The sequence below is a fragment of the Acomys minous genome, assembly GCF_964271855.1.
Source record: "Acomys minous genome assembly, chromosome: 16".
Taxonomy (NCBI): domain Eukaryota; kingdom Metazoa; phylum Chordata; class Mammalia; order Rodentia; family Muridae; genus Acomys; species Acomys minous.
The window spans coordinates 39,379,247-39,393,773 of NC_140498.1; the positions used below are offsets into that span (position 1 = coordinate 39,379,247).

A 14,527-nucleotide genomic window follows, 5' to 3' on the forward strand; every position below is an offset into this window, starting at 1 on the left:
AGAATTTACTTATTGCAGACCTTTCCCCCTTAAAACCTTGTATTGCTTTTTGTCCATAAAATCCTTTCTTATGAGTGATGCCCCTTGTGATTTACAACAGCCTAAGTGACTTCTGTGTTATCTTAGGGCCAGGACAATCCTGACACCCACAAGCTTTATGTCTATCTCAGTCAAGTTCCCTAGACCCTTAAATCTTGGGCACCATCTCTGAGTCAACAGTACCCATTCTTGGGAAAGAAGCCAGATGTACTTTGTAAAGAATCACAATGTAGCCGGGCAGTGGTGGCGCACACCTTTAATCCCAGCACTGGGGAGGCAGAGGCAGGTGGATCTCTGTGAGTTCGAGGCCAGCATGGTCTACAAAGTGAGTCCAGGACAGCCAAGGCTACACAGAGAAACCTTGTTTGGTGGGGGCGGGGGGAGAATCACAATGCAAACACATTTTGAACTGTGGTACACTGTTATCTGTGTAATTGCTATCTGAATACTTTCCTCTCCCCCCCCCCAAAAAAAAATTGTGCTGTACTTAAATATGGCTAAAGTAAAATGGTCTGGGCCAGACGCTAGAAGTTTTGGTTACAATTTAATCAGGCTGAGCCAAGTTTTATTCTTGCCCTGATCAGTTTTTCCCTGCTTGCTGTAAAGCCCGCAGGGGAATCACCACACTGGGATAGTGCCTTGGCTTAGGCATATATGATGAGTAACCCCAAGAGTGAAGGGCGGGTATGAGGAAGGCCGAGGCACACAGTGGCCCCGTTTTTGAGAAAACAACGAGGACGCTTAGGAGGTTCTTGAGCCCTGCTCTGGGGCCTTTACTGTCTCCTCACACGGAGATCCACCTGCTTCCTTCTCCCTCTGCCATCCTCATATCGGGAGCCTCTCTCTCCTCTCTCTCTCCTCTCTTTCTCTCTCTCTCTCTCTCTCTCTCTCTCTCTCTCTCTCTCTCCCCCCCCCCCGACTCTGAGACTTGGCAAATATCCTTCCTAGGAGCTGTCAGCCCCATGTCTGCCCACAACACTAAGACCCTCCTCTTCTCAGTCAGGACCTACTGGCTCTCTGATGGCCCAGTTTCAGGGGGCTGGTGCCTGATACAACCCCTAGAGGGCCAGGATGGAGTTCCCAGGGCACCCAGCAGAACACAAAGGATTTGAAGCACCTTCCATTGAGGATTGCTGCTCCCCAAGTGATGCTTTTGGAACATCCTATGTCCTGAGAAAAGTATGTCAGACAAGGTCCAGTTGGCTGCACAGAGGACTTTTCATCCCCTCCACAGGATATAGGGTAGCGTGTAGGACTAGTTCAACCAGGATGCTCTCATCTTGGCTTAGTCTCCAGGGACTGATATGGGAGGATCTATGAATTTGGTTCCTAAGGGCATGTGGAGGGGCTCTCAATGAAGCACCCCTTAAAGTGAAGCACTCTTACCTGGAGCACCACCCTTACCTGGAGGACTCCTCACTCGAAACACCCTCAATCGGGTCACCTTTGAACTGAAACAAAATTCATCGGAGCAACCCTCACGTGGAGCACCCACACCTGGAGCACCCTCAAGCGAAGCAGGGTGCCTTCTTGGAAACATCCTCAACGGGAGCACCTTTGAACTGGAAAACACTTAGCTGGAGAACCCTTTGCCTGGAGCACCCTTACTGGGAGCACTCATTACCTGGAACACTTCTCACTAAGAGCACCCCTGTCTTCTTGAGACACCCTCATCTAAAATGATCCCCACCTTTATCACCCTTACCATGGTGTCAGAGGACTGTCTCCTGTCCTGGTTGCTGGGGTCCAACTCTACACTGATGGGGGGCGGGGATGAAGACTAAGGCTGCTGGCACATTTGGCTCAGAGACAGAGGGCAGAGGGAGCACCCGGGGATCACGCCCCAGGCTTAGCGGTAATTCTACTCCTTCCTGGACTCTCTCCACAGGAGGGGCTCAGGCCCGGCCTTGTGAGGCTCTAGTGTGGAGAAGGTGCTCAGGAGATGCGTGGCTGGGCCAAATCCTCCCCAGGTGGTTCTCCTCACTGAACCCCTTCAAGAGAAGTGTGGCTGGGCTCTAAGGAGGAATGCCCTGAATGTTCTAGCACAGTATTGGTGGTGACAGCAACCCCTTCCAGAACAACGTGAGTCACCCTGAGGCCAGATACCGGATAGGTGCTTTGTGCCCCTGATCCTTGCTACCCTTTTCCTCTCTCTCCCTTACTTACCCTGTGCGCTTTCCCATTCCCCTTCCTTTCCCTGCCTATTCTGCTTCACCCTCTCCTCCCCCCCCCCCGCCCCGCCCTGTCCCTGCCCAGAACACCAGAGAGAAGCAGGTGGGACATCTGTTGTCCCACGGCCCTGATGACAGGGTGAGGGCACCAAGGTTCTCTGCTGGCCTCTGCTCTGGCCTGGCCCACCCCATGTCAAGGCTGAGGATGACTCAGGGCCCAGCTGTCACCTCAGCAGCACGCCTCGTCGCCTAGTGATGGCGGTCTCCCGGCAACGGTCGTCTCCTAGCAATGGGATATTTTCCCCTGGCCCTGGCTGGAGCCAGGGGCTATTTTTAGCTCAGCTTCAAATCAATCAGCAGCTGCATTTTGGGTTCTTCAGGAGAAGCAAGGTGTTGGGGGGTGGGGAGGGGTGGGCTTCTCAGGAAAAATAAACACACACACACACACACACACACACACACACACACACTCACACGATAAAAACCTCAATGCCTGACCCCCTGAAGTGCTAGGCTGATTTATCCAGATCCCATGGGAATGAGTGAGAACCTGAGGCCGCTTGGGAGCTGGCAGCTATGATTGTGTCCTGGATGAGGTCTCTGTGTTCAAGGGGCTGATGGCTGAATCACCCTGGAGCTGCCCAGGTCCAGCTAGGAACAGTCACCAGACGCAGTGCTCACAGTGAGTGACTGATGTTCTTTACTTGTCCCCTGATATCTCCTGTCCATCAGTTACAGATGTGGCCCTACCCATCAGCATATACACTCAGTCCTGCTGTAAGGGTCCTGGTGCCACAGGCTCCGCTAGGGACACAGGAAGGGTCTCTGGTCAACTATATCTAGTCTCCACCTGGTTTCAAGTGAAATTTGAGGTCTATGAAGGGCGGAGTCTTGGGCAAGCGGAAGACTTGTCCCCATTTTCTCACAAGATCAGGGGGGAAACCCAAACTCACCCAGTGGCAATAGGTCTAGGGAGCTGACCCTGCCATCCTTCCTATTTGTATTCTGTGGTTGTTTGTTCAAGGCTCCATGGTCCTAGGGCCATTGGTTCTCTAATCGCTGCCCACTCTCCTTACTTTTTTTTTAAAAAATATTTTATTTAATTTTAATTTATGTGCATGTGTTGGTGTAGGGGTGTCAGGACTTGGAGTTACAGATAGTTGTAAGCTGCCATGTGGGTGCTGGGAATTGAACCAGGGTCCTTTGGAAGAGCAGGCAGTGCTCTTAACCACTGAGCCATCTCTCCAGCCCCCACTCTCCTTACTTTTAGCTCTTCCCAGATTGTCTCCCTGGATGGCCTGCTCATTGTGAGGCAGCTGAATGTCTGCCATCCCCTCTCCTGCTGAATGTTAGGACCTCCTATCCTCTGCTCTGCTCAGGGCCCAGCACACTGCATCAACGTCCTCAGCCTACAAAGGCCTGTGTCGCAGGGGCCAGCATGGCTGGAGATGGGCAGCCTGAGCAGTGACCCTTGGAACAAGCACCTTGGAACAAGCACCAAGGCCTCTGCTGCTCCCCGTTGCATCCCATGAGGTGCACTGCAAGGCCCTGGGGAGACAGGACAGGAAACAGGTCTCAGCATGGTTTCCAGCCTGGTTATCCAAGCCCCGTGATGGATATAGTCTTGTTGTCAGCACACTTGGGAAGAGAGAACCTCAGTTGAGGAATTTCTTCCATCAGATTGGCCAGTGGGCATGTTCTTGTTTTTGTTTTTTGTTTGGTTTTGGTTTTTTGAGATAGGGTTTCTCTTCTAGTCCTGGCTGGCCTAGACTTGCTTTGTAAACCAGGCTGGCCTCGAACTCACTCTGTGCCCACCTCTGTGAGTGTGTTTTTAAGGCATGTCCTTGACTCTAAGCACGTCTGTCTATCTATCTATCTATCTATCTATCTATCTACAATAATAAAAGAAGAGGCATTCTCTCTCTCTCTTTTTTCTTTCTTTCTTTTCCTTGTTTTTTTGATACCAGGTTTCACTGTGTAGTCCTGGCTGTCTGAAACTCACTTCTGTAAACTAGACTGGCTTTGAACTTGCAAAGATCCACTTGCCTTTGCCTCCTGGGTGCTGAGATTAAACTGCCCAGCAAGATGCATTTCCTTAATTACTAATAGGTATTTTTTTATTATTTCCTTATTGCTAATTGATATAGGAGGACCCACCCCTCTGTGGGAAGTTCCATTCCTGGGTAGGTGGGCAAACCAGAGAGAACAAGCCAATAAACGGCTCTTCTCTGATGCTCTCCAGGGCCCTGCCTCCAGCTTCCTGTGTTCAGGTCCTGCCCTAGTTTCTCTCTATGATGGACCATGACATGGAAATATAAACCAAATAAGCCCTTTACTCCCCAAGTTTGCTTTGGTCAGTGTTTTACTATAGCAGCAGAAAGTAGCTAGAAAACCCCCTTTGAAGAGTTTTGAGATGCTGTGTGGTTTTGGCTAGGGTCAGGCAAGCTAGAAGTTTGGGACAATTCTGGTCTCTGTAGTCCCTTACTCAGAGACCACAAACTTCCATGTGCCGTCTCCCAACTTCCTGAAGTACATCTTTGTTTGATTTGAGTTCCTTTTGTGTTTTTTAATTTTTTCTGACTTGTGTGGGAAGAAAGACCCTTTCCTTCCTCCTTCCTTCCTTCCTTCCTTTTGTTTTTTGACACAGGGTTTCTCTGCGTAGCCTTGCCTGTCCTAGAACTCACTCTATAGACCAAGCTGGCCTTGAACTCATATTAATCCACCTGTCACTGTCTCCTGAGAACCGAGATCAAAGGGTTAAAGATATAAGGCAGGCCAGGTATGGTGGACAGGGAGGCAGAGGCTAGCTGATCGAGTCCAAGACTTGCAAGGCTACATTGAGAAACCATGTCTTGTACCACCCCCTCCCCCAAAAGGTGTGAGCCAGCACCACCTGCTGAGACCCATTTCTTTTTTCTTTTTCTTTTTCTGATAGGATCTTTCTATGTTAGCCTTGGTTGTCCTGGACTCGATTTGTAGACCAGGCTGGCCTCGAACTCACAGTGATGCACCTGCCTCTGCCTCCCTGAGTGCTGGGATTAAAGGTGTCTGCCACCACGCCCAGCCGAGACCCCTTTCTTTAGGTAAAGGCACTACATCTTGAGACACTCAGGGAAACCTCCAAGCTGAGCATAAATAGCTAAGAGTTATCCAGTCTGGATGCCCTCATTTATCCATTTACTCATTTTCTCTCTGGGTATCTATAAGCACCTGTACCAGGTACGTTGGATCCTGAGGCTAGTCATGGCCTTCTGGAATCTATGGCCATGGCCAACAGAGTTCTGATAGCTAATGATGCCCAAGTGTCTCTTTCCCTGACAATTGTGACAAATGGCATCTGTCTAGGTCTTCTCCCATGGTGATAGCATCACTGTTACATTGCTAAAAGATGAAGGTGTAGATACTCAGGTCAGGTGAGAGCTTCTTTCAGACCAGGTTACCCCTGGGAGTCCCTCTTACTGCTAGGACTCTAGCCATTGCTTCTGGAGAAGGCTAGGGTGGGGTGCCAACTCCCTGAGACTGGCCAGCTCATGCCTCATATCACCATTAGGGGGCGCCTGGAGACTACTGTCTGCCTCAGTGGCCTGAGCTGGAAGAGCCCGCCAAAGAATTAGTGAAGTACCCTGCAAGCTCTTAGGCCTGGACAGCTGGGGTTATGGTTGACCCAAGGTGTCCTGTGTCCTTCTGTAAATGCCTTGGCATCTGCTATGCTGCCATCAGGCAGTGTCATGCCTCTTTTTTTTTTCCTTTTCTTTTCCAGTTTTATTTATTTATTTCTGCTCTTTTTCAAGACAGGGTTTCTATGTGTAGCCGTGGCTGTCCTGGAATAGCTTTGTAGAACTTGCTGGCCTTGAACTCACAGAGATCCATCTGCCTCTGCCTCCTCAAGTGCTGGGATTACAGGCATGTGCCACCTTGCCCCACTTACTCTCCTGGACTCGCTTTGTAGACCAGGCTGGCTTCAAACTCACAGCGATCCATCTGCCTCTGCCTCCCGAGTGCTGGGATTGAAGGTGTGTGCCACCACGCCTGGCCTAGTTTTCTACTTTTGTCTTGTCTTTTCATTGAGTGTTTTTTGTTTTCTTTTTCTTTTTCTTTTTAAATGATTTATTTATTTATTTTTTATATTGGTGTTTTGCCTGCATATATGTCTATGTGAGGATGTCAGACCCGCTGGAATTGGAGTTACAGACAGTTGTGAGCTGCCATGTGGAGTGCTGGGAATTGAACTTGGGTCTTTTGGAAGAGTAGCCAGTGCTCTTAACCACTGAGCCATTTCTCCAGCCTCCCTACTCCCTATACACTTTGTTTTGTTTTTGTCTTTCAAGACAGGGTTTCTTTGTGTAGTCCTGGCTGTCCTGGAACTCACTCTGTAAACCAGGCTGCCCTCAAACTCAGAGATCTGTCTACCTCTGCCTCCCGAGTGCTAGGATTAAAGGGGCATGCCATCATTGCCTGGTGAAAACATTTTATTTATGATTTATTTCTTAGATATATTTACTTATTTTTATTTTTCGAGACAGGGTTTCTATGTTTAGCATTGGCCATCCTGGAACTCTCTTTGTAGACCAGGCTGGCTTTGAACTTACAGACCTGCCTCTGCCTCTCAGAGTGCTGGGATTACAGGCGTGTACTATCATGCCCACTTCTATTTACTGTTTACCTTTGTGTGTGTGTGTGTGTGTGTGTGTGTGTGTGTGTGTTTGCGCGCGCGCGCGCCCACGCGCCCATGCATGCATGCACATGAGTACATTTGTTTGTTGTTGAATTCCCTGAAGCTGTAGTCTCATGCTGTGTGATCCTCTTAATGTAGGTTCTGGGAACACAGTTTAGATCCTCTGCAAATAGTAATGTGTTCTTAACTGCTAAGGCAGCTCTCCAACTCTTTGTTTGCTTTTGTTTTTTGAGATAAGGTTTCTCTGCATAGCCTTGGATGTCCAAGACTCGCTTTGTAGACTAGGCTGGCCTTGAACTCAGATCCATCTGCCTCTGCCTCCCTGAGTGCTGGGATAAAAGGCTTGTGCCATCATGCCCAGCTTCTCCAGTCCATTTTATTTTTATTATTATTTTGTTTTGTAGACAAGATCTCTAGTCCCAGCTGTCTTGGAGCTCTCTACGTAGACCAGGCTACCCCCAAACTCCTGCATCTGCCTCCTGAGTGCTGGAATTAAAGGTGCATCACCATGATTCACTACTTATTTGTTTTGTTCGTTTGAGACAGGGTCTCTCTAAATAGCTCTGGCTCTCCTGGAACTCACTATGTAGTCCAGGCTGGCTTTGAACTCACAAAGATCTGCCTGTCTCTGCCTCCCAAGTGCTGGATTAAAGGTATGTGCCACCATGCCCAAAATCATTACTTATTTTGATACAAGGTCTCACCGTGTAACTAAAAGGTCTGGAACTCTCTATGTAGACACCAACCTGGCCTGCGTGTGTGTCTCCCATACATGTGTGGGTACCCATGAAGGCCTGAAGAAGGCACTGGATCTCCTGGTCTGAAGTGACAGGTGGCTATAAGCCACTTGATGTAGGTAGTGGAAACCAAACTCAAGTCCTTTGCAAGAGCCCACGTTCTCTTAACAGCTGAGCCATCTCTCCACCTGTTTTGTTATTATCATTGTTGTTGTTGGGTGCTGGGAATGGAATCCAAGGCCTTGCACATCACTGCAGCACCTCCTCCCCTACCGTCCCGACCAGTTTCAGGAATATCATTAAGCAGCGTTCAGAGCGTTTGCCTTGTCATGCAGCCCATTACTGCTCTCCTTGCTGTTGCGAAACACCAAGCAAAAGCAATGTCAGTTAAACAGGTTGGAGACACCCTCAAAGACATACCCAGAAGGCGGTTACAAATCTAGTAAGGTTGGTGATGATGATTAACCTTCACAAAGGTACCCTTCTCTGTCACCTCCACACTAAACAAGTCATGCCACACTATAACATCCCACTTGTCCCCACTTGTCCGAAGTGCCCAAAATCGTAACAGTCCTAACATTACACAAAAGCCCAAAGTCTCAGCTGAGACTCAAGGCAAACTCTTTTTGATTTTTTTTTTTTAAGATTTATTTATTACATATACAGTATTTTGCCTAAGTGTACTCCTGCCTTCCAGAAGAGGGCACCAGATCTCATTATAGATGTTTGTGAACCACCACGTGGTTGCTGGGAATTGAGATCAGGACCTTTGGAAGAACACAGTGCTCTTAACCTCTGAGCCATCTCTCCAGCCCTCAAGGCAAACTCTTAACTTTGAACTCTTATAAAGTTAAAAAAAAAAAAAAGTTACATCCACAATACAGTGGCACAGAACGAACTTCCTGTTCCAAAAGAGAAGAATAGGACATGGCAAGGAGATACGAGACCAAAGACGGAAATGAATCTGAACAGACACCAACCCTGCCGTCAGGGGCTTCCGATGGAATCTGCTGGGCTCCACTCAGTTAGAAGCAAGAGACCATGACTCTAAATGAAGTGTCACAACAAGGCAAACCTTCACTGTTGACCACGAGGTGAGGCAAGCTGCTCACTGCAGGGAGGAGCCAGCCCAGAGGGCGTGGGTTTTAGTCTGACACAGTGATAGCTGTGTCTTTTCCCTGTTGGCTGGGCTCTACCTCATAGTCCCTAGAGATTGGCTAGTTCCAAGAGAATATGGGTAAAGTAAATGAAGGGGTAAAAGAACAACCACTCTGGATGGACCACTGTGGCGCACACCTTTAATCCCAGCCCTTGGGAGGTGCAGGCAGGGAGATCGCTGTGAGTTCGAGGCCAGCCTGGTCTACAAAGTGAGTCCAGGACAGCCAAGGCTACACAAAGAAACCCTGTCTCGAAAAAAAAAACAAAAAAGTCCTGCCACTTACTGTTTCTTACAAGCACAGACATACCATACTTTGTTTATCTACCCATCAGGAAGACTCTGGCCACTTTTCACCTCGTGACTACAATAATACTTTGTTTTGATCCCTTGTCCGGGTCAAGGACTGAGCTACGTCTTCCCGTTGGTCTGAGAGGGCCTCGGAGTAGTCAAGGTCCCTGAGTCCAGATCCAGGCTACCTGGAGGGTTTCAAACAGAGCCTGGGGGCTACAGAGGTAGAACCCGGGGCTGAAGGAGAGACCCCGAGGACCCTCCCAAAGCTGCTCTTGCCTCTTTCTTCAGTCTCCTCCACCCATCCCTCCAGTCAGATCCAGGTCCAGGAGAAGCTGCTCCAAAGAAGCTCTTCTCTCTTGAGGGGGTTTCCCAGTGACTCTAGTGTGTCTTTTATTTTATCTTAAAAGGGTCTCATGTAGCCCACAGTGGCCTTGAATTCACTGTGGAGCCAAGAATGACCTTGAACATCTGGGCTCCTTCCTTTACATCCTGCCTGCTGGGATTACAGGCAAAAACCACTGCCCTCTCAGTTGAACATTATTTTGAAAATCAAACCCAGGGCTTTGTGCTTTGTGTGGCAGGCGCTCTATAACCTAGCCGCATCCTCAGGTCTCCTGAGGTAGCGTTGGGATTCTGTTTCAATCCATCTTGACTATGGAGGGCTTGTGCCTGCCCTGTGGCACCGTCAAGCACTTCCAGGCTTTGTTTCCAGCCTGCGGATCCCCTCCGGAGTGCCTCCTTTTTCATGGTATCCATTTAGCTCTCACGGAGTGTGTAGGCGGGTCTGAGAAAGTTGCGGTGCAGAAGGAGGCCCGCTAGGCCCACGCTGCTCTTCCAGAGCTAGCCAGTGCGCTTCCTTTTCCCCAAACCCAAGGCTTGCCCTAGCTCCATGAGCTGGGCCCCAGGCTAGTCAGTGCCCTCTGGACGCAGAGACACAAGGGTTCTAATCCCTTGTCCCTGGAGTATCAGCAGCAGCAGGGTACCAGTGTTGGCTGCAGACTTCTCCTCCTCCTCCTCCTCCTCCTCCTTCTTCTCTCTTTCTTCTCTCTTCTCTCTCTCCCTCTCTCCCTCCCTCTCTCTCTCTCTCTCTCTCTCTCTCTCTCTCTCTCTCTCACTCATAGTTCCACTGCCCACTGAGACTGAAGGTCAAGTAAGATGAATGGCCCTCCAGATTCCAGTTGACAGAGACCACACCCTCTCTCCCCTCTCCTATTCGCCCCCGCCCCCCCCCCCCCGTACCCCCGTAATCGCCACCACCAAAGGTTCCAAGGTACTGGGGATCTGCAAATGGGAAAACCTACTTCAGTCCGGCCTTGGACCCGGCTCCCGCCTTGAGCCCGCCCCGCCCCCACGAGGGCCCTGCAATTGGCGGAAAGTTCTGGGGCTTGTGGCGATTGGTCCGAGAGCCAAGCCCCCGCCCCCCCAGCCCCAGAGCTCAGAAGGGGTTTGAGCCGAGGGATCGCCGGTTGTGGGGACGCGCCGGGCCGGCGGCCGCGCCGCGGGCTGCTTGCGCTGCAGCCCCGACCCTCCCGGGGCAGCAGCCCGGAGTCCCGGCGCGTCCCCGAACCATGGTGGTAGCCACGCTTCTCTGCGCGCTATGCTGCGGCCTCCTGGTCGCATCCGCTCGCGCTGGCTACTCCGAGGACCGCTGCAGCTGGAGGGGCAGGTACGGTCCCCAGGAGGGGCTCTGGGGAGGTGGGATTTTTTTCCCCATCTTGGGTTGGAGGGCTCCCTCCCACTGGGAAGGGAGGAAACGCAGACCTCAACGTCCTGTTCCACCGAGTGGACGCAGGTATTGGTGGCCGCGGGAAAGTGGGTGTACGGGCTAAGGGAACAACGGCAACCCACCTGAGAACTACCGTCCTGTCCCCAGCGGTTTGACTCAGGAGCCCGGCAGCGTGGGGCAGCTGACCCTGGATTGCACTGAGGGCGCTATCGAGTGGTTGTACCCAGCCGGGGCGCTGCGCCTGACCCTGGGCGGCCCCGATCCGGGCACGCGGCCCAGCATCGTCTGTCTGCGCCCGGCGCGGCCCTTTGCTGGTGCCCAGGTCTTCGCTGAACGGATGGGAGGCAACCTAGAGTTGCTACTGGCCGAGGGCCCAGACCTGGCTGGGGGCCGCTGCGTGCGCTGGGGTCCCCGCGAGCGCCGAGCCCTTTTCCTCCAGGCCACACCACATCGCGACATCAGCCGCAGAGTTGCTGCCTTCCGTTTTGAGCTGCACGAGGACCAACGTGCAGAAATGTCTCCCCAGGCCCAAGGTCTTGGTGTAGATGGTGAGTGGCTAGACTGGCTAGGGAGGAGGTGGGTGTCAGAAATTGGCCTTTTACCCAGGCCTGATGGAAATGGGCCTTAACACCCCACTGCGCAGGGTCCATCTATATAGCGTGACAGAGGCCACTCTGATAAGAGTGTTCTCTGCTGGGCGGTGGTGGCGCACGCCTTTAATCCTAGCACTTGGGAGGCCGAGGCTGGTGGATCGCTGTGAGTTCAAGGCCAGCCTGGACTACAAAGTGAGTCTAGGCCAGCTAAGGCTACACAGAGAAACCCAGTCTTGAAAAACCAAAAAAAAAAAAAAAAAAAAAAGAGTGTTCTCATAGTAGTGGCTTCCAGGTCATAGGGAGGTGTGTTGGGAGTGCTCCCTCTTTTCCCTCCTCCTCCTCTTCCACCTCCTCCCCCCAGACAAGCCAGCCTTAGGTCTCTGGTTTCTGGAGGGTTGGGGGAAGGGGTGGGCTGGGCCAGAATCAAAGCCTATGGCCAAAGCTGTCCAGGGCTCCCTGGCCTGGTGGTGACCTCCCTCCCCTCCCCCAGCCCAGCCAACAAAAGTCCAGTGTGCCTCTTGGTCACCATGGAGACGCCTGCCCTGCCTCCCTGCAGGGCACCAGGCCCAGTGCTTTGCTCTTCTGGAAGCTGCAGCCTGACCCCGCAGGGGGATCTCGCTCTCTGACTGTTCTACCCTGGCTGGGGACTCCAGAATCAGAGTCCACCAGAATATCCTGGGAGGTCACAGAAGGTTCCAGTGTTGGGTTTGAGTTTATGAGATGGGTGTGCAAGAAGGCGCGTATGAGGCACCGAGGCGCTGCCCATCAGTAGGCATGTGTCTCCAGGCTGTGTGATTGCTGGGAGAAGGGGTTTAGTCACTAGCTCTGGTACCTTTTCCTGGTGGGAGGAGCTGTGGGCTTGTGCTGAGAAATCCCAGGCCTGGTTGATGACACCTGCCTTGCATGCTAGGTGCCTGCAGGCCCTGCAGTGATGCTGAGCTCCTTCTGGCTGCATGCACCAGTGACTTTGGTGAGTGTTCCTGTTGTGGGAGAGCTTAGGGTCTGCCCCACATGCCCTCCTGCTCACCCCTGGCCACCACATCTCTTCGTAGTGATCCATGGGACCATCCATGGGGTCGCCCACGACGTGGAGCTGCAAGAGTCAGTCATCACTGTGGTGGCCACCCGTGTCATCCGCCAGACACTGCCACTGTTCCAGGAAGGGAGTGCGGAGGGCCAGGGTCACGCCTCCATTCGTACCTTGTTGCGCTGTGGTGTGCGTCCTGGCCCAGGCTCGTTCCTCTTCATGGGCTGGAGGCGATTTGGCGAAGCTTGGCTGGGCTGTGCTCCCCGCTTCCAAGAGTTCAGCCGTGTCTATACAGCTGCCCTTACAGCCCACCTCAACCCATGTGAAGTGGTATTGGGCTGAAAGGCCTGGAAGCAAGCCCTAGCCGGACCTTTCTCTAGGGATGGGGTGCTGGGGAGGGGTGGTAGGAGGGTGGGTGGGAAGGGTGTGGCTCAGATGGCATCCTGGTACCCACAGTGAGGTGATAGAATACTAAATAGCCTGGTCATACCAGCCACTGTAGACTTGGCCTTCTGTGGCACACTCTGCATCTGCCTCTCTTGTTTTCCCCTCTGCTGCCCTCCTAACCCTTAGCCTGCTGACCAGCGAGCTCCGGTTTCCTCCAACTCTAGGGTGCTGTTGGGGCTCAAAGCAGCAGTGCTGAAATTCTGAAGACTTGGGCTAATTGCATTTTTTTTTAAAGGTGGCCTGGTGGTGGTGGTGGGGGCAAGCAGACAGACACCACTTCTAACTCTGACCGAGGTCTGCAAGGGAGGGGTGCTGTACTCTGGCAGTGTGCCATTCCCTTCCATGGTCGTTGTGAGCCATACAGTCATCCTTGGCCCGGTCCCGCCCTTGGGGAAGAATGGGCCCCTCTGTCCGGAGGCCCCTGAGACGTGCTGAGCATCCAGACATGGCAAAGCGCCTGCAGGGTGTGGGGTCTCCACTGTAGGATCCTGCTCGCTCGTTTCCGGCGGGAGAAATGCACAATGGGGTCTCTAAGGACTGTTTCCCGCCACTGGCTCCATTGTTGCTGGACCCTGCCTTCCTCCTGGGCCTATTGCACAAAAGGCTAGTGAGACCCTGGACAGACAAAGCCTGCAGCTTGAAAGCCCTTGAGTGAGGTGTGCTCTAGGTTTCTTAGGACCCAACCCAACAGATTCCTGCCCCCTCTTCCTCATGGCTCCTGGGAAAACTGCTTCAGCACCAATGCTGAGTGGAGTTGGGGGGCGGAGTTCCAGAAATGGCTTTCTATCCTTGCATGGCCTCCCTTTAAGGCTTTTCATCCATCTTCAATCCCAATAAACTGTTCATTCAAGCTGGGAGAGGGATAAGGCTGTGCAGGGTCCAGACACGTGGGTCCTTGCCCCAGACTGTGCCAGTGAAGCTGGCTGGTGGCACCACGCGCTACACAGAGGCCCTGGGATGGCTACTTTGGAATGTTTATAGGCTTAAATCCCACCTGTGTGTATTCTTGGGGTGGACAGAGAGCATCGTGTTGTTTTCACTTAGACTGCCTGCGTATGGAGCGGGAGGGGTGATGCCGGTAGAGGATCACTCCTGGAGGGTAGGCAAAGCCGTTTTCTTCCACCATCTGCTTCTGAACTGGCTCCTAGCTACTCACTCTCATCTCCCCCAAAACTCCATGGAGTGCTAAGGGCTTAGCCCCTCACCTGTCCATCTGGTAGGGGAAGACTGTCCCAGTGGCCTCGGGTTTGTTCTAGGGAACAAGCGATGAAGGAAACAGAGGCAGCAAGGGGGAACAGTGTGTGAGAGCAGGTGGACCAAAATTACAGAAACCATCCTGGGAAGCTCTGTATGGACCTCAGGCACCTCCAAGTAGAGCGCCCTGGCCACTGAGGAGCAGAGCGCGGGTGCCAGTGTCAGGTAAAAGTGCCAGGGCTTTCTGGGTGCTCTGGGTTTGAGAATACTGCCAGGAGCAGCAGACAAGAATAGCTGTACCCGAGCAACCCCATCTAGAATTCAGTGTGTGGGAGGGCTTGGATACAGTTCTCTTGGTGACCAGATTCTGAGCTGGGTGGGGCAGAGCCTCTCTCTCTCTCTCTCTCTCTCTCTCTCTCTCTCTCTCTCTCTCTCTCTCTCTCTCTCTCTTGCTCTCTCCAGAATACA

The 14,527-nt window shown here is 52.2% G+C and overlaps 1 protein-coding gene across 1 annotated transcript; it reads left to right on the plus strand.

Moving 5' to 3' along the window:
* The first annotated feature begins 10,509 nt into the window (after nt 1-10,509).
* Nucleotides 10,510-14,514, plus strand: METRN (meteorin, glial cell differentiation regulator). The gene is made up of 4 exons (XM_084763132.1): nt 10,510-10,738; nt 10,946-11,346; nt 12,302-12,361; nt 12,444-14,514. Exons 1-4 carry the CDS (start codon nt 10,641-10,643, stop codon nt 12,758-12,760), a joined length of 876 nt encoding a protein of 291 aa, XP_084619258.1. The 5' UTR covers nt 10,510-10,640; the 3' UTR covers nt 12,761-14,514.
* The last annotated feature ends 13 nt before the right edge of the window (nt 14,515-14,527 follow it).

Excerpts from the sequence above, each read along its gene's own strand:
- METRN (XM_084763132.1), top strand. The coding sequence starts at position 10,641 with ATGGTGGTAGCCACGCTTCTCTGCGCGCTATGCTGCGGCCTCCTGGTC. Across the intron at positions 10,739-10,945 it reads CGCTGCAGCTGGAGGGGCAG|CGGTTTGACTCAGGAGCCCG; the intron begins GTACGGTCCCCA and ends TCCTGTCCCCAG. Across the intron at positions 11,347-12,301 it reads CCAAGGTCTTGGTGTAGATG|GTGCCTGCAGGCCCTGCAGT; the intron begins GTGAGTGGCTAG and ends CTTGCATGCTAG.